At 39.5% G+C, this 24,489-nt stretch overlaps 1 protein-coding gene across 3 annotated transcripts in view; it reads right to left on the reverse strand.

Moving 5' to 3' along the window:
• Positions 1-24,489, reverse strand: part of CNTN4 (contactin 4) — a 1,023,537-nt gene that overhangs the window by 507,968 nt on the left and 491,080 nt on the right. For all 3 annotated transcript variants that reach the window (XM_025272522.3, XM_025272516.3, XM_025272517.3), the window contains one exon: positions 10,615-10,756. In XM_025272522.3, coding sequence (XP_025128307.2) covers positions 10,615-10,669 — 55 coding nt within the window. In that variant the 5' untranslated portion in view covers positions 10,670-10,756. The remainder of the gene's footprint in view (positions 1-10,614; positions 10,757-24,489) is intronic.

Raw genomic sequence — 24,489 nt, forward strand, 5'->3', positions numbered from 1 at the left:
ACTCAATCATGTCTGACTGTTTTGTGACCCCATGGACCATAGCCGCCAGTCACCTCTGTCCATGGGACTTTCCAGGCAAGAATACTGGAGCAGGTTGCCAATTCCTTCTTCAGGGAATCTTCCTGACCCAGGGATCGAACACACATTCTTGTGTCTCCTGCATTGGCAGGTGGATTCTTTACCATTAGCCCAGTACCCACATTAAGAGAAAGTAAAAACAAACTGGTAAAATGAATATGTTTTATTTAACCCAACATACTCATTTCAACATAATTGACATAAAAATAACCAATGAGGTATTTTACACTCATTCTTTTTGTTTTTACTGTGTCACACAGCTTGCAAGATGTTAGTTCCCAGACTGGGGATTGAACCTGGGCTCTGGCAGTGAAAGTGCCAAGTATGAATCACTGGACCATCAGGGAATTCCCTATATTCCTTTTTTTTTTTTTTTTTTTCAGGAGATTTCCCACATCCAAGGCTGCCCTGCAGATGCAAAAAAGATGACGTGAAGTTGGACACGGAGATGAGACTGATATATCTACAAGCCAATTGTCACCAAGGATTGCTGCCACAGCCTGAGGGTAGAACGGAGCAAGGAATGATTCTTCCTTAGAGCCTTCTATGGGAGAACAACCCTGCCAACATCTTGATTTCAGACTTTTAGCCCAAGAATTGTGAGAGAATACATTTCTGTTGTTTTAACCCACTTGAGCTAGCAGTAATCTGTTACAACAGCCCTAGGAAAGTATTACAGATTCTGGTAATTCAGTTTGGACTGGCCCTGTTTCAAGTGTGCAACAGCCACATGTGACTAATTTGAATGTAATTTTAAAGCCTTTAGAGGAAAAGTCCTACATGGTCATTTTCCAAAACTTTGCTTTAGAAATGAGAACCTTTGAGATAGGTCTTAATTGAGAACTGAGGGGGTGGGCCCTCTGCCTTAGAATCATTTCTTTCTTTAACAAAATAATCTGTTACTTTTCTTAAGGGAAAGAATCCTTGATTACTCTGAAAAGACAAAACATCCCAGCAATCCACTAGGGGTTTTGCAAAATATGAAAGCTATTTTTCTTTTATCTCTCCAAGCACAGAACTCACACCTAACAACATGTACCTTATTGTTTACCTACCTTATTGTTTACCAAAATGATCAGTAATCGTACTCTAGCTGTAGGCTCCGGAGACATTCTCCTTTGTTTTCTACTCTCCAAAGATTGTGTAACATAGTTCTATCTTTCTTTAAAATTATGGAATAATATCTTATTTTTTGCATTTATTGCATTAAAAAACGGAGAAAGAGTGCAGACCAATACCACACTGTTAGTGGTTCACTGGCCAGGAAAAAAGGCCCAGCAGAAAAATTAAATGATTTCAATACTCAGGACACCTCTTCAACATAAAAAGCCCTTCCTTTGTGTCATCAAGTATTCAATAAGTTGCCCTGAAAGCTAGGCTGACCTGAGTAAAAAGGCAGCATATACACTAGAGGGAAAAATAAACCACTAGATTATGAATCAGAAAGTCTAGATTTCAGCTGTGCCATTGATGTCAGGCATATAACCTTGAGCGGGTCCCTGACCACCCAGACTCTCATATGTAAAATTGGGATAATGATAATTTCTGCTCTACTTGCCTCTCAAGAGCATTTACTATGACTCTCAGGCTTTTGTGAGCATCACAGTTGCCTGGGGGAGGAACATGAACTCACCTCCAGAGGTTATGATTCTATAGTTCTGGCCTGGGGCCCAGGAACCTGCATTTCTGATAAGTTATCAGGAGTTGCCGATACTGCTCATCCACAGACTACATTTTTGAGGCCCACTGGCTTATAATACTTTATAAGATGGCAAGCCCCATGATAACAGGTACTATGTGTCAATGGATATTACAGCAAAACAGTTAGAGGTCCTGGCTTTTGAACTTGATGGACCCAGATTCAAACACTGCCTTGGACCTGTAAGAGCTCTGATTCCTTGGGCAGGGCACATAGCCGCTCATCTAGGAACGGGTTGTTCTGAGGTTCAATGGTATCCTGTACTCAAGAATGCCATACTACATCTGGCACAGAAATGCTCAATAAATGTTTACTCTTGACATTATTATTGTAGTATTCTCTAGCCTCCAATGAGTTTGTGAAACAGATCGTTCAGCAAATATTTTATAGACTAACAAGTGCTAAACAAATTAAGGGGATTATTATGGTGGTATGGGCTACATCGTTAACTAACTCTGTTCTTTGTACAGGTGAAATACCTGGTTGACATCACCAACGGGAGTTTTTCAGAGGAGAGAAGAATGGAAGGGTATGGTCCACTAGGGAGTCCATTCCAGCCCATTCCATCATATGCATTATGTGCTCCTTTATTTATCTTAGTTTTTAAAACTCATTTTAAAAATCTTTTTTTTTTTTTCTTGTCATTTTGGACTACCAGATCCTTCTTGTTTTAGAACCCTTAATCTGCAACTTGCTAGGAGTTCTGTCATAGATATCTCTACAGTGCATTTACAGTGCCAGACCCCCAGATAGATGGCTCCAGCTGTCAGGGACCTTGCTGCCAGGAGGCAGATCCTTGAAGGTGTGGCTGCTAAACATGTATATGGATGCCCACTGGCTTGTTGCTGCTGGTAATGATAATGACAGTGATATTAATAGCAACTAACACATGTTACTAAGTGAAAATTTCTTCCTAAGTGCTGTACACATATGAGTTTAATCAACTAGGTATTTATTTTTCAGAGAAGCTTATCATAGTTCTACTTTATGGATGAGGTCAAACAGCAAAAAGGTGGGGGAAAGGCAACAAATATGCTATAGACTCTGTTATCCAACCTTCAATCACTAAAGGGCGGGATACTTGTGTGCTAAGAGGCTGTCTGGTGGCATCAGCAGCAGCATCAGGGCAAAGAGGACAGGACCAATCCTTCACTTAGAGCTAAACTTTTCTTAGAGAGCACCACAATCCTAGCACTGGTGGGTCCTCAAATACAGGCTAATGACTCAGTGAATGACAAATCACAGTCACTGGTGCTTGCTCGAATCAGACACTGCACTAAGTACAAAGAACATATACATGACCTCAACCCTCACAGACAACCCAATAAACATGTATTCTGTCTATTTTATTTTATAAAAAATAAAAAGCAACTCAAGTCTTGGGGAGATAAAATAGCTTGACCACACAGCTGATAAGTGACAGGTTTCTCTCTTTTATTTCAAAGCTCATGCTTTTGGGTGGTGTTCCTGGCATGGTAGGAGACTCCACAGCTGTTCCTTCACCCGTCCTCAAGTTCTGAGGAATCCTACATTTAACCAGGCATCATCACACAAGCTGATATTAAATGCATATAACATTTGGATTTTTCATCCATCTGCTTTTCTCCTTTCTTCCTAATGTGTTTCATTCATCAGATCATTTTTTAAAGATACAACATGTCCTAGACTCTATCAGTACGAAAGTTTTATTTATAGTGAAGGCATCCGAGGCATCCAGGCTAGCTGAGCATATCTAATGAAGCTATTAATGATTTTGCTTCAGGAGAGATCTTAAATTGAACATTTCTAATAACTTTTGGTTTGTATCACTGCTACTATCTGTCCATGCTGGTGGGGACATAAAATTGCTGCCAGTTTCTCTATTTACCTCAACATCTTCATGACTGATGAATATTTTTCAACTGAGAAATGTTTTTAAGGACTTAAATTGATATTCAAAAGGAGTTTTCTGTTTGCTGTTTATTATTTTCTGGGTATACTTCTCCCTATTCTTTTCCTAAAGTTTCTTCACTGGACCCACTGCTTTTTAATCTAGCTATTAACTTTCTTCTTGCTAAATCTTTCTACTACCTTGGCTTCATTTCATGGCCATGGTTCTGAGACAGCACAGAGGAAATAGGAAATCCATTCTTTGGCTGCAGTCAGCATGGCTGGCTACACTGGCCAGACAGTTTCTTAGAAAGAGAAACAATAAAATAAGAGTTCAGTGCAAAACTAGGCTTTGCAGTAGCTGTATGAAAACTGACATTTACTCAACTCTGTTTTGATCTTAATTGAATGCGTGTTACTTTTGCAAAAACAGAGGTAGTACTGAGTTTAATATCTGTCTAGAATTGGGAACTATTTGAAAGTTGTCTGTTCTTCTGTTTACTCTGGGGAAAATACAAGAGTTTGAGAACTGAAATACTGCTGCTGGCTATGTTGTGAGGCCAACTTTGAAACTCACTTCTGTATGCTCTGCATCCTAGTGGGGCAATATGGGCATGATAGTGATGGGGTGCTGGGATCTTTAGGGTAGATCCTGAGCTTTGCAGGAATGTGTGATTAAGGGAAAATTTGATAAGATTGTGCTTATTAAGTTCTACTACCAACGTCAACAAATACTGGGGGTTCCTACTGTGCATATATGTTCCCAGACCCTAGAAGAATAGAAAAGCATCCATAGTCTAGGAGCTTCCCTGGTGGCTCAGATGGTAGAGAATCTGCCTGCAATGCAGGAGACCCAAGTTTAACCCCTGGTTCAGGATCCCCTGGAGAAGGGAATGGCTACCCATTCCAGTATTCTTGCCTGGAAAATCCCATGGATAGAGGAGCATGGAGGGCTACAGTCCATGGATCACAAAGAGTAGGACATGACCTAGTGACTAACACACACATACACCCATAGTATACTTCAGTTTAACATATAAGACACATCTTGAGCCTAAAATGCCTTCTGAGGACCACTGGACATTGTCTCCATGTACTCTGATTGTACCCTGGTTTGTGTTTCTTGGGTTTCCCTGGTGGCTCAGAGGGTAAAGAGTCTGCCTGCAATCTGGGTTCGATCCCTGGGTAGGGAAGATCCCCTGGAGAAGGAAATGGCAACCCACTCCAGTATTCAAATTTCATGGATGGAGGAGCCTAGCAGGCTACAGTCTATGGGGTTGCAAAGAGTCAGACATGACTGAGAGACTTAACTTTTGCATTTCTTACTGTAACAGATTAAAGTTACACGCCTGTGATTAAGTATTCAACCAGGGCCTCCTCCTTGTTCCAATTACGAGAATGCTTGCTAATCCCAGAATATGCCTCTTGAAATAAACAGGACCCTTTCTCCACTGCCTGTCCCAGATGCAGTGGTAACAGCAGCAGGCAGCTTGTGAACAGACAACAAAATACTCACATTTGCAGAGGATGCACTTTCTCAAAAAGAAATCATTGCTGAAGCTGGTCAACTGCATTATAGAGGTGGGAATATATTTAGCCTCTCTCAAACCAAGGCCAACTGAGAATACATCAAACATACATTTTTTTCACCCATTTACAGAGGACTTTTAAATGTCTTCACACCTCTTCCTCCATATGAACATATGAACCAGTCATTTTATTCTTTTTCTCAAATCTGCCAATATGAACAGAATCAGTAACACACAGAAAAAACACACAGGACCTATGTGAAATTTCATATTAGATGAATAAAATTTCAAGCTTAGCTCTGACCCTTCAGCATATATATCTGCCTTTCAAACTACGTGTTTATTTAGAACTATGGTGCTAGTGGTAAAAAACAAAAACAAAAACAAAAACCTGCCTGCCAATGTAGGAGACATAAGAGATGAGGGTTTGATCCCTGGATCAGAAAGATCTCCTGGAGGAGGGCATGGCAACCCACTTCAGTATTCTTGCCTGGAAAATCCCATGGACAGAGGAGCCTGGTAGGCTATAGTCCATGGGGTCACAAAGAGTCAGACATGATTGAAGCAACTTAGCAGGCAGCAGACAATATTCTTAGATTTAGAAAGGACTCTAGGGGAGCAACTGTTCAACATCCTCATTATACAGAGGTGTAAACTGAATCACAGAGAGGCAAAAATGACTTGTCCATCAGTTGGCTAATAATAAAACTAGTAAATAGTAAAACAAGTAAAAAATTAAAACTATCTATTTGCAGGACCTGGATAATACTTCCAGGCATATCTATGTAGAGGCATGCATGCAGGTTATTGTTGTCGTTCAGTCCCTAAGTCGAGTCCAACTCTTGGCGACCCCATGGACTGCAGCACACTAGGCTCCCCTGTCCTCCACTATCTCCCAGAGTTTGCTCAAATTTATGCCCATTGAGTTGGTGATGCGTGCAGGTACTCACATGCATATATGCAAACAGACCCACATCACAGTCAACACTTCAATAACCTCTGCCAAAATCATGTTTTCTGTCTGGTTTTGTCCTAATTACTGATGTGACCAATAATGGGCTTCTCCTCTGCTACTAATTGGTGTGTGCGTGTTTTTGGTCTGGATTCCCCCAGAAGCAGAGCCTGAAAGAAGGACCTGAAAACAGTTTATTTGGAAGATGACTCCAGGAAGTCCAGTGAGAAGGAGAAGACAGGGAGTGTATTATGGGCAACAGGGCTTCTGTCTTGCTGGGGACCTCAAAGGAACTCTGAGGAACATGCCTAGGCTTTTCTTTCTGAATGACAGGCCCTAAGGATTTTATCTGCTGAATTTCATGCCCCATGGTTTGTGGACCACACTGAAGAAGGGAGTTACTTTCTCGAAGCTCCTCTTGCTTGTGACTTTACAGGAAGACTCAAGGCAGAAAAATACAGAGTGGGAACAGTCTATCTCTTGATGTAGCACCCCCTTTTCAAAAGCAGATACTGACAAGGGGGTGCTACACCAAGAGATAGAGTTCAAGGCACACCAACAAATTTTAATACTGCATATGTTAAATCTAATTTTAAAAACACATTCATATGAATCAGCCTTAGAGGTGGCTGGTTCACTGCCTTAACATGAAGGAGATGGCATGCCTTGGATCCAGTGCACAGGTGGGAACTGGAGATCAGCTTTATCTTGCTCATGTCTGGTCAGTACTCAGCATTTGTTCATTTGACATATGGTTATTTATTCAGTGACTGGCTCTATGTACCATGCAGTTTTGAGATGCTGGGCATACAGCCGTGACCTAAAAAGATGCAAAATGCCTGCCTTAACAAAGCTTCAGTCTGGTAGGGAAAGGTATTCAGCATAAAGACAAATAAAACACATAGCTATTCATATACTGGTAAGACCTCTGAAGAAAACGAAAGAAGAGGGGTATAAAATATTGGTGAAAGGAATTACTGCTATTTTAATTTACTTTTATTTATCTGCTGTGGTCAAGAAAAGTCTTATTGATTAGGTGGCATTTGAGCACAGATTCAAAGAAGGCCAGAGGGCAACAGATAGGGACATTCAAGGGAAGAGCATTATTAGGTAAAGGAAGAATTAGTACAGAGACCCTAAGGTCTACTTATTTGGTACTGTGTCTCATAACAGAAACTAAGTGCTTGAAACAGACTTTGCAACCTGGTGAACTAGGAACAGCATCTTGCCGGAAGGCCATTTTGATTTGCTTCACACAGCCTTTTATTTATTTAAAGATTTTTCAAAAATGTGGATAATTTCTTAAAAGTCTTTATTGAATTTATTACAGTCTTGTTTCTGTTTTATGTTTCTTGGTATTTGGCCACACGGCATGTGGGATCTTAGCTTCCCAACTAGGGATGGAACCCGCAACCCCCTTCATTGGAAGATGAAGTCTTAACCACTGAACCACCAGGAAGGTCCTCATACAGTCTTTCAATTTTTATTTTAAAATTAATTTGAGTTGATTGATTGGCAACAATAATTAGATTTATTCATAAAAGCTGAAAACTGGGAGACCTGGCATATAGGAGCAGAGTGGGGCACCAGTTGGCATGTTAACAGGACAAGTTTTGTCCAGTTTCCCAAAGTCACCTATACTGCCTGTTGTCAGAAGGAGTCAGTGTGACCTTAACAATGCTTCATTCATTTACTAGCTTCCTTGTTCTTCTAAGTGGTAGGGTTATGAGCTCCCTGTTTAAATTAAGAGTGAGAAAAATAAAACTCCATTTTGTAGAGACTGAATTTTCAGACTACTAAGCATCAATAGTCACATTTTGTTTTAAATTGTTGTGAGAGACTGAGTCTAGCTTTGTAAGGGAGAACACTGTCCTTGTACCATAAATTACTAATCAATTCCTTAAATAATTAGCAGACCTTTTAAGGTGCATCTCGTGTAGGAGAAACCTGTGTATTTATTTGGATCTTCTACCTTGTTTAGGAAAAAAGATCACACAAAAAAAGCATATTTGAGATTCACTAATTATGATAAACATAATTGGCAAACTATTTTCCTTGCCAAAAACTAATCAAGAAATACATAACTAAGAAAGTTAGAAAAGGAAAAGAGCAGTTAAAGAAATCTGTTCAGAATTCAGTGTCAGGTACTATGTAAATTCATGAAATCAAGACAAATAGCAAGAAAACAAAAACATTAATTAACGCTTGACTTTACCTACGCTGAAAAAGGCATATGGTAAGGGAATATTAATGCCATGTAAACCAGTTCACAAAAGACTCACCTCAAAAAATCAATATAATGATTTCTTACAAAAGGTTAAGTGCATAAAAAAGATACAGGTACACATCTTGGGTGAGAATTTCGAGTTTTTCTAAAACACCACTGAGGAGATTAATGGCTTCACTGATTTTTAACCCTTTGATTTCTTGTTATCTACTGTGCACAGTGGGTTAATTTGACCACAGATTGCTATAATCAAATACTGAGACATTGATTCATGATCTTGTACTTTAAAGTAGACATTTATCTTAGAGTCAGAAGAAGTTAGAGACAGATTGTCCCAGTTGAGGACTTTCAGGAGGGTCAAGGCCCATGAAAAGACTGGAGAAAGGAAGGGAGGCACAGAACCTGAGGCATCTTCTGGGTGTTGGACATTTAGCTCCTGAGAAGATGAGGGTGAGAAGTAATATTTCTAAAAGAGACAGCTAGATGCCAACAGGACCATAAGCAGGGAATGTTGAGGATGCTGTAAACCTAACTAAGGCCCCAAGTGCAGGCTTTGAAGCTAGGGTTTTCTAAAGTTTCTAAATGGATGGCAGTTCACATTTAGAAAAACCTAGGAAGAATGATAAGCCTAAAATTATATGTCACAGCCGGAGAAGGCAATGGCAACCCACTCCAGTACTCTTGCCTGGAGACTCCCATGGACGGAGGAGCCTGGTAGGCTGCAGTCCATGGGGTCGCTAAGAGTCGGACAGGACTGAGCGACTTCACTTTCCCTTTTCACTTTCATGCATTGGAGAAGGAAATGGCAACCCACTCTAGTGTTCTTGCCTGGAGAATCCCAGGGACGGGGGAGCCTGGTGGGCTGCGTCTATGGGGTCACACAGAGTCGGACACGACTGATGTGACTTAGCAGCAGCAGCAGCAGGAAGAATGAAAGCCAAAATTTAAAGAGTAATTTACAATCATACACTGAAGAAATCAATGAGAAAGCTACAAGACTGTATAACATGTTGGTCAGAACTATGGAATCTGGAGTTAGTCAGCTCTGAGTCTGAACCTTATTAGCTCTACCATTTCCTAGCATGGTGACCTTGGGTGAGTTTCTTAAATTCTTATTAAATTCTTAATGCTTTAGTAATAATATTAATAATAACAGTGATAAAAATAGAGTAAATACTTCTTAGCGATCATGAGATAATGAAATAAAGTACACTGAGTGCTTAGTGCAGTGTCTGGCATGCATAAGGGATCCACATACAGGAGTACTACCATTACTACCTTTAATTAACACAGTAATCGCAGTAATTTACTGTACCTAGCTGTAAGTCAGTATGGCTCTAGAACTCAGCTAATAGACTTCTGTGTCTTTCTTGCATAGGAACATATCCACAGATGTTAACACAGTTCTGTTTCTCTGTAAGGTACTCAGTAACATTATTTGAATGAATGCATGAATCAAGTTAAGTGATGACTAAAAAAGTCACTTTTGTTTTATGGTATAAAAACATAAATATATTCCAGGTATCTGTCTTGGACTTGACACTCTGAATAACAAAACAGATCAACTAGTTTTATTTAAAAAAGACATGGAAAGACTCCCACCTTCCCAACCTGGAAACCAACTCTCAGTGCATACTGGATACAGGCCGCATCAACACTGAGTTGTGTATGTCAGCTGGTAGGCTCCTATCTTCCAGAAAGCCAAGAAGGTAATAAACAGCATGTCTGAACTTCTCAAAGCCCTTGTCTAGCAGCTGGCCATGAAAGTATGGTAAAAGCCTCATGTCTATGCTTATGGCTCCTGCTAAACCATAGGTGTATTCAAATGAAAACAAAGGTATCAAAGGATGGTGTGATATCAACAAAGACATTGAAAGCGTCATCCAGATAAAGTTCCATCCACTGACATCAAAGTAGGCAATAGTCGAGACTAAGCAGCTTTATTGCCCAATATCTCTGTACAGTTGAGTGCTGGAATGAGCAAAAATAACAACTTTCAAACCAAATAATAGCTCAAACAACTCTAAAAGGACCAGACAGAGAGGCGAAACATCAGTGTCTGGCTCTGGATACACCACCATGAAAAGAGGCGCTAAAAGACCATCAGGAGAGTACATTCAGTGGTGTCAGCAAACGCTATGTCATAGTAGCGTGTACTCTTACTATTTTATCATTGCCGTCTAAAGTGAAGGCCCACTTTTGAATTAGTGTGAAATACAGTGGCATTTTTAAATCAAAAAGTTTTCAAATGACACTCTACCTGCAAGGCACAACATGAAGGATTGCAGTACCAGCAGTTCCCATGGCAACCTCATCTTCAGTTTCCGAGGTCAAAGGAGTTTCAAGTCCAATAACAAGTGAATAGAATGGCTGCTTCTTTAAAGTTGTGTTCAACCTTTAATCTGTGGAGGAGAAGAGACATGACAATGAGATCTGGGAATACTTCTCCTTGTGGTCTCTGCAAATTTACTGAATATGAATAAAAGTGACTTTTGGAAAACTACTACTGAAAAAGAGAAAGCATGTTAAATTTTGAATATGAAGCAAATAAGCCTCTTTTCCTTCTTCCCAATGATACTGGGGTAGAGACTGGAGCTGATAGATTCCTGTGGCTACTGAGTGAAGGTAAGAACAGCTTCTGATTAGATGAGAACCAACCCGAAGGCAGGGGACTGAATTACGTTTTATAAGTTCCTTTCCAGTCCCTTAATCTCCAGGTGCTGTTCTTTTTATTTTCCAATTAATAATACACCCAAAATAGTGAATACAGAAGAAATGTCACTGAACAGAATAGGACCTGATGGACCTTAAGGAGAAATTCTGAAGTCTTAGAATGGAATTAAATGTGTGAAAAATAAATAACCACCCCATGATTTCAAGTATTTTCCCCCCAAACTCTATGTTTCATCCCTAAAATGCAACAGAAATGTGCAGCTCCAGTGCCTACAGACAAAAATCCTACCAACTATGAGTAGCTATCTACTAGGTTCTTTTGGACAAATCCAGGGCATGAGTGAGAACAGCAATTCTTCTGTTAGCCAGGAATCTTAGAACAGGAAAACTCCATGGTGAAGAGAGGCTACTTGTTCTGTGTACAATCTACATAGCAGGAAAGTGGATGGGCTAAGCAGGAGGCACTCATGAACCCTCAGAAGGGCACAGGCTTGTTCTGTTTGAAGGGGCAGGTACCCCTCAGCTCGTGCTGATGGCTAACATGAGGGGTACAAACCCAGGGTTGCAGGGGCATTTACAACTTATCAAAGAACAGTTGAAAATACTAGTATTTATTTTGAAAATCTCCCAAGTTTTAAATGTGGGAAATCAGTTCACAGTATTTTTTAAAATGCCGAGGGAATCAAACAAAGCTGAGCTGCCTTTAGGTGCCAAAGTTTTGCAACATGATCTCAATAAAACAGAATCCACACTGTGCTTGGCTTGTTCTCCTTCACTCATCCCTTCTCCCGTCCATCCTGTGAGCCAGTCATGGATTTATGCATCTGTGGAGTGCCTTTTACTTGCCAGACACTAGTGAGGCATGGGGCCTGCCTAAACAGAGATCCCAGCTCTAGCTCTAGGGATCTCCTACTCCAGTGGGGTACAAGCTCCCTACAGTTTCATAAAACTGCAACACGACATGCCATTGTGAAGGAAAGGAGGGACATTTCTGGGCTTCATAAAGGAGATGAGCTCCCACTGGGATTTGAAAGATGAGCAGAATCCTTCTTCCTATTCATCATTTAATCGAATAAATGAGAAATTTAAGGAACCATGAGACACATTCTCTTTACAGCTTAGGTTATAACAAGTCACAGGGTCCTGGGTATATATCCCACTCAGCCTCCCTCCCAAGCTTGTTTCAAACGACTCTTCTTAGTTAAGTAAACGAAACCTCTTTGAAAACCACACAGCACCATACAAATGCTAGATATGATTACTATTGTATCCCTGAGATTTTATTTTTTTTAAGCTGATGATAACCTGAGGCTTCTCATCTCACTGCCACTTATCAGGAAAAGCACGGAGGGAACACAGGTTTACATGAGACCATGGACCAACACAAGCTCGTTAATCAAGGGCTCTTAGCATTAATTGATACCATGTGATCACTTAGAAGCCTTTATGTTTGCCAGGAAGCTTATAGAAAGTGAAGGACCATCATTAGAGAACTCTCCTGTCCTTTGTGCCCTTAAATAGCTCAGTTTCTGATAAAACCAGACTAGATAATGTTGTGAAGACAAAAGGGACTCTTAACTTCTGATCTGCTGATGTGGCTGAAAAGCAGGTTGTGTCTCTAATTGGATATGTTGAAATACTCTTCTGACATGCATGGTGATTAGGCCATTTTAGATAAACAGGATGTGCTGATCAATGAAAACTATTAATGTTTTTAGCAAATGATCAGGGTATTAATAATTAATTTTGTGAGGGAAATGTCATCTTAGACCTGGGGATTGATCTACAATGTTAAGCAGTTTCTTGAAGCAATTAAAATTAATTTAGAAAATGTATCCAATTATACCATAAAGATTTGATTCATGATAGGATGCTGTTTACAGTGCACGTTCTGTTAAGAGCTGTAGATTTTTAAGGATGAAGGATTTCAAGAACCCGATTGGCATTTATTTACCTCTCAGTAGGTAAGGCTCACCTTCACTAATCAGAAATAATGGGGCAGTTGACAGTAATTTGTCTGGTGGGCAGTCTTAACTAGAGAACTGGGTTTTCTGAAGGGAGGTGAAGATTCATGAATCTCATGTGGGGCTGTGGTGCAGGATACAAAGTTTTGTAATTTCAGTTTTCTGCCAGAACCAGAAAGCAAGCTGTGGGATGAGGCGAGAGTTATGGCAGTCATAGATCTCCCCTGCAGCTGAGAGCTCTCTCTGGTTTATCCTAAGGTGGTTGTAGCAAAAGGTAGTGTACTCAGCACTAACGGTGGGACCTTGACCAAGAATTAGACTCGTAAATCCTGGGGAGGAGGCCACACAATGAAACAGGACTGGAGACATTTTGCTGGCAGAGCCAGAAGGAGATGAATAATTGAGAATTCCACAGTGTATCTCTACACAGAGCTCCACAGAGCAAAACTCCTCTAGCCTCCAACTCTTCAAACAATTCATATTCCAACAGTCATGCTGAAGAACTCAGTATATAGTGTTTAAGACAAATCATGATTCAGTTCTTCCTTACATGTCCTGGTTCTACATATAGGGTTTAATCACATAAAGATTAGTTTTAGCACTCTACTAAATTAAAAATCTGCCAGTATCCAAATAGCTCTATTTCAGCTCAATGAATAAGCAGATGTGCTAGCTGGGGGGCAGAGGCAGGGCTAGGGGTTGTATGTGCAGAGAAGTAAGGGGTTGTATGTGCAGAGAAGTAAGAGCCCTGCCCTCAAGGAGCTCACTGTTAACTTGGCAAAAAAAGGCGTTTAAACCAGTCATTGTATTTCAGTGTGATTCACATGATAGATCTATGAAGGACAAGGTGCTAAGGATGCAAAGGAACATCATCTAACTGAGCCAGGGGATGGGGTAGGGCAGGGGCTTCAAGAATGTTCTCCAGGGACTTCCCTGGTGGACTAGTGTTAAAAATTCACCTTGCAATGCAGGGGACATGGGTTTGATCCCTGACTGGGGAACTAAGATCCTACATACCTTGGGGCAACTAAACCCACATGCTTCACAGCCACAGCTAGAGTCCCTGCACTGCAACGAAAGCTCCTGAATGACACAACTAAGAACCAACACAGCCAAATAAACAACAAATAAATACAAAAAAAAAAAAAAAAAAAGTTCTCCAAAGGGGCTAATAGTTTGAACTGAGTCTTAAAGGATAAATAAGAGGGAGGAAGGAAATGCCAAGTCAAGTGACATGGACATGGAAAATGAAAATTTAGAGAGTGTTCAAGTTACTGCAAAGCAAGATAATGGAAGGAGCAAAGAGGACAGACTCACATCTGATGCTACGCTTGAATCTACATTCTCTAGCAGTGTGGCTCATCTGTAATGACAATAATACCCATGTTGCTGTTCAGTTGCTAAATGATGTCTGACTCTTTGCAACCCCATGGACTGCAGCATACCAGGCCTCCCTGTCCTCCACTATCTCCTGGAGCTTGCTTAAGTTCATGTCCAAAATACCCATAATGCAGGCTTATTGTGTAGTCTAAAGAGAAAGTATGGAAGGCACCAAGGACAGGACCTTGACACTTAGTAATCACCCTTGTTAAAGATAGTATACTACCGCCTAAGCCACGGGCCTGATCCCCAAAAGATGTTGACTATATATTAAAGAGTTTGGAGAATTCTCTAGTGGTCCATTGGTTAAGAATCTGCCTTTCAATGCAGGCGAGGCAGGTCTGATCCCTAGTTGGGAAACTAAGATCCCACATGCTATAGGGCAACCAAGCCCATGCGCCACAACTACTGAGCCCATGAGCTCTGGAGCCCACATGCCACAATTACAGAGAAGCCTGGGCAGACAAAGAGGAGCCCTCATGCAGATCTCACGTGCCACAACTGAGACCCTATGCAGTTCTCCACCCTCACCTTCCCTGGCCAGAGAAAAGAGTTGAATAAGAAGATTAGGAGGAGGATGGGGATGATTTTAAACAGGGGAAAGTTCTGAATATATTTGGTTTCCCTGTATGGGGATCTGCTTTACATGTAACCCCCAGAAGCATAGAATATCTAGTCCTGCCCTTTGCCTGTCTCCTCTGGTCAACAGGGGATCTGCATCTCTAAATACTAAGTATGTTATTTTTCACAACCTCATGTATAAAAACACTAGATTGGAATTAAGTTCTTTCTTCCAGGTTTTGCCACTAGTTATCAATTTTGGAAAGTCACTTAATCTTTGTAAACAGACTTGCTTGTCTACAGTTTGGGACTCAAACCATGAACCCTGTCTTTTGCACACACGTGTTGTAAACTTTACCCAATTTATGTTTTAAAAGTAAATCTCCATTATTATTATTATTATAAGTTCAAATTTCCTCTCAGATTGTAAACTTCATAAAGGTAGGAATATTTGTCTTAATCATTGGTATTTAAGAGGCTCATGGGATAGTACATGGCACAGAGCAGGAAATCAATAAACAGTGTCAGTGAAAGAATAAATTTAGCTAGCATCTTTCATGTGTCTACCATGTGCTTTGATATTCCCTTTTCATTTAACCTTCATAGCAACACTTCAGAGTCAGATGTCACTATCCTCTATAAAACTATAATACTGGAAATTAGACTATGAGAGTCTACGGAACTTGTTCAAGGTCAAACATCTCTAAATCAACAGAGCCTGTGTTCAAATCTATGTCTTCCTACTTCATACCTCTCTTTTCTAACACATCGACAGAAATGTAAGTAAAGTGATGTGTCTTTCATATAATGACATAAAGTTCTGATGCTGCCTCTTTTCTAACTCTGCTTTTCATGCTGTCCTGCAGAAACAGAAGCCAGCATCACTGATCAGAGGTACACAATCTGTGTGATATTCATAATATAAAGTGGAGCATGGGTTTTAGAGCTGAGACTTTGTTAGAAGACTGTATTTCACTAGTGTCAATTCATAATTCTTCTTGTCAAGAACACAACTGTGAAGTTTTTCTCCCTTTAAGTGTAAAAACAACAAGAATGATTATTTTCTGGCTAATTACTATTTAGAATGCAGCCATTCTTAAGGCAAGAATGTTAAAAATGATCATCCACAGTTCCCAGTGTATAGCTGAGCATTTTCTAATTCTAAAATTAACTAATAAGGGGTGCAGTCAATCATAATGGCAAGAAAGCAGTGAGCAGAACTGAAAGCAAGAGAGAAATTCAGCTTCCTTGGAAAGCCAGCTGTCAATCATTTCAAGGGAAGATGGTATGTAGTCAAATCTTAATATTCAATCAGTCAACATATATTTGAGTGCTCATTATTCACATGGCTATATGCAGAATGCAGAGTCAAGGTCAAGGTCTCTGTCTACAAGGGCATGACAATTCAGCTGGGTAGAAAAGATTACTGATTATATAACTTAGTTTGTATACCAACTTAGTGGTATAGATACTCTATACTGTGTATCCTATGGTATCTGGTCTACAGGTTCTTCTTGGACAATGAAAATTAATATTAATCAAATTAGCTTAATACATTGTCTCCTTGCACCAGATTTTTACTCTATATTCTACAAGAAACATATTTCCACAACTGTTTCTTTGAGATCGTCCCTGCTTCAGTGGACAATGCAATAAGCAGTCTGCCAGGAAGGTGAGAAAATGTGTTTTGCTTGGTTTCTCTTTGAATAGCTTGCCTCAAGCATCTTAAAATATGAAGAGAATAGTGTAAAGAACATACAGAATGTTTGAATAATACATTTGGAACACTGCATCAATTAACCAACAGGTAGGCACACACGAGATGTACCATCTTATATAGATGGTACTCACCTACTCAATAGCTGATTGGGACTATTTCCATCATAAGATCATATTACAGAGGACTTTGAGGAACTACAGAGGGTCAGCTAAGGTAGACAATTACCCCTGTTTTTAAAGGCTTTCTGGACCATGTGGTGTCTGCCACTTGTGGCAATTTTAACCAGAAATATAATGATTATATTAATATTCACTCTGGCATAAAAGCAGAGTCAACATCTTATCAATTCAGTCATTGAAGGACATCTTTTATACATTTTGAGTGCCAAAAGATTCTACACACTAATTTTGAAAAATCTCTTATTAAAGTTTCTTAGAGTATATATGCACTATTACTTTTTCAACACACTTTCTCCTTATAAAACCTTACTCTACACTGATGTTAGACCTTTATACTTTGCTACTCAGGAGACCATCTTAAAAAAAAAAAAAAAGTAATTCCAATGATCACTGTGCCATTTCAAAAGATCACAGGATTGAGATTCAGAACAACGTGGTTCCTAGGTCAGTCCTGTTATTTACTTCTTGGGCAAGTTTCTTTACCAATAAAAGGAAGATCTAGATCAGGTTGCTTCTAAGAATCACTTAAGCCCTGATGCATCATATATCAGAGAAAGGGTGTGCATTCAAAGGATTTAATCTGTCAAATGAACAGTGGTCAGCATGTCTTTGCCATAACCAATTAGACATCTCACAGTTTCTCAGATGACACCATCTTCTCACACATCAAAGTTGTTTGAGATACTGATACATTGCTTTTAAGTTCTGTGTATGGTTCCGTTACTGCAATTTAATACCCAGCCATAAATACATATCTACTATTCATAGTCTCCACCAGGTAATCACTTACTGTACAACATTCCAAAGTTGTATTTACTTTTTACTTTTATTAAAGTGATTCATAAACATAGCTTAAATACTTCTACTCCCTGACAGAATTTCTTCCCAAGGAAAACAAGTTGCCTTTCTGGCAAGTATCTCAATCTTCATAAAAATGCTTATACTACTATTTCTCGATTTGGGGATATTATATATATTAGTTTCTTTTATAAATGATGACAATTCAATTTCCTTTTATAATCACTCCCAATGAGACATGCACATACATAAACATACACACAAGTACCTGGTTCCACTTTCGTCCAAATTTAGCTACATAATTTAATTTGGTTAATGATTTTTCAACTAAGGCCCAGAGTATACTAATATTTTCCTTTTTGCAATAGTTAGATTTTTAAAGACTTAAGAATTTTCTATTTATTTGCTTAGTTTTCTAAGTATATATCACAAATTCACCCTAAACATCTTACCATGTATAATGTTTGCATTATGTTTAAATACACATTGCAATCCCTCGGCTTGAATAAATATTTATTTAGGAACATGTACATACTGAACACTTTTAAAATTCAATTTAAAAATGAACAGATATACTTTGTGGTGTTCTAGCATCATTTAGATGAAAATAGAAAAGCCTTGTATGCAAAGATGCAATTATATATATTATGTATACTATGCAATTATCCATATATGAAAGATCTATTTGTGAAAGTTTCCAGCTCAATATATGTAATTCATAAGCAAAATAAAAGAATGTGTGATTAAGCTATTAAACAATTCTGGAGGCAATGCCATGGTAGAATGTAATATGAAATAACTAAGGAAATGATAAATAGACATCACAAAGCACATATTGCATGGTAGTCACTTCCTAAGTATTAACTCATATAATCTTTAAAACAACCCTTTAAGGGAGAAAACAATATTATATTTAAGGGGTAAGTATATTGTCTTTAGTTAGAGCTGATAAGTAATGGAGATAGGACATAAACTCTGAGTATTTTTCCCCACAAGTTTACTGAAGTATATTTCACATATACTAGTATGTATTCTTCTTAGTATAAAGGTTATTGAGATTTCCAAAATTTATGCAGTCATGGGAATTTCCCTGGTAGTCAGCGGTTAAGACTCCATCCTCCTAATGCAGGAGCCCAGGTTTAGTCCCTGGTCGGGAACTAAGCCTCCACATGCTGCAACGAAAGACTCTGCACGCCACAATCAAGACCCAGTGCAGACAAATAAACAAAAATTAAAAAAAAATTTTTTTTTAATCATGCAGTATATCACCCCTACCACCAACAAGATATAGAATATTTCCATCATAGTAGAAAGCAACCCTGAAAATTGAACTTCATAGTATAGATGTTTATCCACACTATTGAAATTCTCCTAAATACTGAATACTATAATACAGGCTTATTAGAAAAACAGGCAATTGTAATGTAAAAGATACATGGCACTTCCCTCTTATTTAGTCTGCTTCTCAGTTACTTCATTTTTGCTTTAGAATGTGTACTCTCAGTACCAAAAAACGACAACAGAAGTAGATCATCACAGAAGACAGAAAAAGACTCGACACCTCCATGATTCACTTCCCAGGCCTGGGGAAGACAATGCTAACAGAGCATGGTACTTTCTCCTGCTTAGCCCAGGGGCAGTTCCAGAATCCTTTCCAGACAGCATTTCAAATAGACATGACAAAATCAACATGGTTTGCAAATTATATAAAAATGTCTTTGCTTTCCCTATGGTGGATGAAAATATCAGCTTTAGAATTACACAAACCAGGTTTTAATCCCACATCTACCATTAGCTGTTGACCTTGGGCAAGTCATTTAACCTTGGTTAGCCTTACTTTTCTCTTCGGTGGGCTTCCCTGGTGACTCAGTAGTGAAGAATCCTCCTGCCAATGCAGGAGACGGGGGTTTGATCCCTGGTTCGGAAAGATCCCCTGGAAAAGGGAATGACTACTCACTCTAGTATTCTTGCCTGGGAAATCCCATGGACAGAGGAGCCTGGAGAGCCACAGTCCATTGGGTCACAAAGAGTCAGACATGACTGAAAGACTGAAACACTTCCTCTTCGGCAAAGTGACAGTGATGATTCAGCATTGTTGAAAGCAATGTAAGAGAAATTTCTTTAGCGGGATTCTACTAAAAAAGTTGAGCATAACTTTGAGGAGGCAAACTTTTTGGGAAATGAAGATGGACAAGCAGTGGAAGAATGTGGCTTTAGGAGAGACATGGATGCAGGAAGCTCACTGTGCCAAAGAGGAACAACTCATTACCATAAGATTCCCTCCTGAGCATCAGAGGAGAATGCATGGAGGAACTTGGGTGGCTTGGGGGAGCTGATACTGCCCAGAGACTACAGTTTTAGTTTTGCTTTCTGGGTATTGGGTAGTAAACTTTACAAATTTTCTTAAGGCTCCTACCAACAGAACAGGAAAGAAGGGTTTTTAGCAACCATCTCACGTTTGTTTTCCTTCTGCCCACTGGTGTGCTGCAGAGTGCCAATTCTGCTTAAACTCCCAAATAAATCACTGTTAATGAAGCATGTTGCACATACAGACAGCAACAGGCATTTTTTAATCACCTAAACCAAAGAAGAGCTAAAGGTAAGCACAAAACACTCTAATACTTAATATATTAGGTGTCAGATTTTAAGTGGCAAGAATCGTACGACTTTCAGTGCTTTTACTTGGATGCACTTAGTGGGGAAGTAAAGCTACCAGTATATTCATCATTATGCACAGCTTGCCAATTGCTTGGACAGCCAAATCAGATAACTGGGAGCCTAAAAGAGAGTCTGTACCTACTTAATCAGAAGTAGAAATAAGTGGACAAACATACACGCACACATTATGACAGGCTATACAAACAAACAGGCTAAAATCATTTACACTCTGTGCTTCACTCCCAAGTCATTAACTAAATTTCTACTAATTGACATGCCACATAACACAGAAATGAATATGACAGGTATTGTCTGCCCTCATGGAGCTTGCTTTATTCTACTGGCTGGGTAAAGGGCTCTAGAGTTTTGGAACAGTGGACAGCCAGTAAAGTGTGCCAGTGTGACCCAAGACTGTATATGACCTTTGGAAACAGACTAGGTTCAAATACTGGTTTTCTGTATCAAATGCACAAAATGTTTTGTTAAAGCCATTTGGATGTTCCAATTTTTTCATCTATATGACAGAGACACTGCTGCCTATATTAGAAGTACATAGGGAAGTATGTGAACGAATGCACATAAAATGGTTAGCACCATAAAATCTTAGCATGGACTTTGCCTCACTTAGGGGAAACTTAGAAGTCTCCTTTCTTATCGTGGAGTATGGGGACATGAAACTACCTTTCAGTGAAATGGTAAAACAGGATTTCTATCATTGCTTGCCATCTCATATGATGGTAAACAAACTGTACATTTCAGATCCTGTGCTATTAATTTATAGAAATATATAGCAATATTCATCTAAATAATCTTTGTTGAATAAATGCAATATGTCAGGCATGGTGCTAGGCACTGGATGTCACAGTAAAGTAGATCCTGTCATCATGGAACTTGCCTTCTAGTCCACTTTCCAGTTTATTTGCCCATGGAGATCATTTTCTTGAAGAAAAAGCTAAATTCCTGTAAACATACCTCTGTATCATTGTCTTTTAGACCAGGTCTGCAAGCAGATAATAGGAGATTTCCAGATGATTTGACAAACTCTTTTGAATTCTTCTTTGGCATAGCACAGTTTTCCAGAAATGCACTGCATATTATATAAAACTATTTAAGCAAGTGCTCACCTCCTTACTTTTTTTTTTTTTTTTGCACTCAGATCTATCTGTATCTTGGTCTTCCCTGATGGCTCAGATGGTAAAGAATCAGCCTGCAATGTGGGAGACCTGGGTTCTATCCATGGGTTGGGAAGATCTCCTGGAGAAGGGCATGGTAACTCATTCCAGTATTCTTGCCTGGAAAATCCCTATGGACAGAGGAGCCTGGGCAGGCTATGGTTCATAGGGTCACAAAGAGTCAGACACAACTGAACGACTAAGCAGAGTACTATCCATCAGTATGCAAGATGGTAGAGAAAGGTAGACAAAGAAAACGAGATTTTTTTGTTGTTGTTCTTTTTTCTTGAGGACTTACTATGTCTGTTACTATCCAAAGATGTTACATGAACTATCTAATCCTCACAATAACTTAAGGAGAGAAGTATATGATTATTCTCATTTGTCAAATAAGAAAGTGAAGCTTGGGGAGGCAAGTAAGTCAGATACTTCTTTGGTATTCCTTCCACTGCTTTCGGCTAGACCTGTAAGTGTCCAGTTTCCCCTCAGCATATTGTGTCAGGCCAACAGTAGTGACATTCCAAAAGGAAAATAGAGGAGACAGCTGATAAACCTCTGTGCAAAGGTTGCCTTTCTCTGCATTGGTGGGGATTCTTCATCATCAGATACAAACTGATGAAGCTGATTTATTGCATAAGGATTCAGAATCATTGGCATGCCAAGGTACAGTTTCCTCCCTTACAAGAACAGCAGAAATGTCAAATGTGACAGTTTTTAAAAAGTATTTTATTGCCCCGATCAATGGGTGGTTATTCGTGGGTTAGTTCTATGGCCAAAATAGATAGAATGTGATCGACGTGCTCTTTGTTTCATCAGGCTGACTTAGGCCAAATTGAACAAACACTAGCTGGTTCTCAGAGAACCAGATTTCAGGCCTGGCCTGTCACATATATAACAGATGTCCCTCTAGTTCTGGGTGTGAAGTGAGCACATGCTGCCAATCTACTTTTAACCATTCTATTTATGTTCTCATTTAAAATGCAATAGAGTGATCATTTCCAGTTATAAAGTGGCCTTTATCTGAGAACCTCCAAAGGACAGTGTTATTAACTTTACACTGGGATGAGGGTAAGGTTCCAGTATTATAATTCTCAGGCAGAAAAACTGAGGCATAAAAGAGTATAGTGAATATACAAAATTTAGTAAATGTAAAAGAAATACATGTGTCTTTGTCTAAAGCTAAGACTGTACAGAAAAGCCGAGAAGGCCATGGCATCCCACTCCAGTACTCTTGCCTGGAAAATCCAATGGATGGAGGAGCCTGGTAGGCTGCAGTCCATGGGGTCTCTAAGAGTTGGACATGACTGAGCGACTTCCCTTTCACTTTTCACTTTCATGCATTGGAGAAGGAAATGGCAACCCACTCCAGTGTTCTTGCCTGGAGAGTCCCAGGGACGGGGGAGCCTGGTGGGCTGCCGTCTGTGGGGTCACACAGAGTCGGACACGACTGAAGTGACTTAGCAGTAGCAGTACAGAAAAGAGTAATTTTACATGAGGAAAATTAGCTGACCCCCTCTTAACCAAGTGGGTCAAGGCTGACATCATCAGAACCAGGTCATGTTGGCCTGGAGCCTCCTTGGCCACGCAGCACTGAAGGGACACAGTATTCATGTGTGGTCTAACTGACAACTTGACAGTGATGTGGAAGCTCAGCATGATCATGAGAAAAAGTTGAGTAAGATGCTGCAATATAACTGACCAGGAGTCTTCAAAAGTGTTAAGATCATCAGTGGCAAGGAAAGACTAAGGAACTGTCATGAATAGTGTGGACAAATAAATATTATAAACAAGGTGAGATTTCTGGATTAGATCTTACAAGAGAAAGAGGACATTTGTTTAAAACAAAACAAAACAGAATACTGGTGAATGTTAAATCAGGCCTGTTGTTTAGTTAACTGAATGGCACCAATATCACTTTCCTGCTTTTGATCACTATATTATGGCTATGCACTATAGCTTCCATGGTGGCTCAGAAGTAAAGAAGCCACCTGCCATTGCAGGAGACATGAGTTTGATCCCTGGGTAGGGAAGATCTCCTGGAGTAAGAAATGGCAACTCACTCAAGTTCTCTTGCCTGGGAAATCCCATGGATAGAGGAGCCTGGCAGGCTACAGTTCATAGGGTAGCAAAGAGTCAGATACGACTTAGTGACTAAGCAACAACAACAACAAGATGTTAGCATTAAGAGAAGTGGCATGAAGGGGAACTCTGTACCCTTTTTTGTAACCTTCCTGTAAGTCTTTAATTATTTCGAGATAAAGCTGATGCTGCATCAATTCCTATTCTGAGAGTAAGACTGAAAAACAATCCTGTTCTGGTTGTAGCCACAGTGGACCTATCCTCCTTGAAAGATACGTGCACATGTGCTGCCAGCGCGGATGTGTATCTATGCATGCCACCGTGTTTCCAGGAAAGTTCAGTGATCATGAGAGTGCGCTCTGAGGAGACACACTGGTCAGAGGAAATATTATGCAGAAAAAAAAAAAAAAAAAGGATTGCAGCCTGGATGCCCAGACTGCAATCCACATGGACAATGTTGTTATTTTGCTCTAACTTAACTAAAATTAGATTGCTCAATAGACAAGTTAAGGTATGGGGAAAAAAATAAGTTTATCCTGCTTTTCTTAATGAAGAAAAAAAAAGCCAGAATTCTGTATTTCTTGTGTGCTAAAAATATAGCACCCAGGTTTTCCCTAAATTTCTCATTTATTATCACCATGAGCTCTTTGCAAAAAAATGTGAGACCTACGTAAGACAGCAGAAAAATATGAAAGTGGGAATAGATGTAATGCTAGATAATCGTATTTTCTCATGACATCAAATTTCCTCCATAAGTTAGCAGTCTGGGCCTGCTGTCGGTAAAATAAAGTGTAGAAAGCCTAGCTATCTAAGGAAACTAAGAAATAGTTGAATTACCTACAGAAATATTTTTGATAAAAGAACTCTAATAAGTGATAACAAACTTTGAAGCTATTTCAGAGATGCGGCAACCAACCAACCAAAGTTCTAAATAGTTGTAGTTATTTCAAG

This window comes from Bubalus bubalis, chromosome 21, assembly GCF_019923935.1.
Source record: "Bubalus bubalis isolate 160015118507 breed Murrah chromosome 21, NDDB_SH_1, whole genome shotgun sequence".
In the NCBI taxonomy this organism is placed as follows: domain Eukaryota; kingdom Metazoa; phylum Chordata; class Mammalia; order Artiodactyla; family Bovidae; genus Bubalus; species Bubalus bubalis.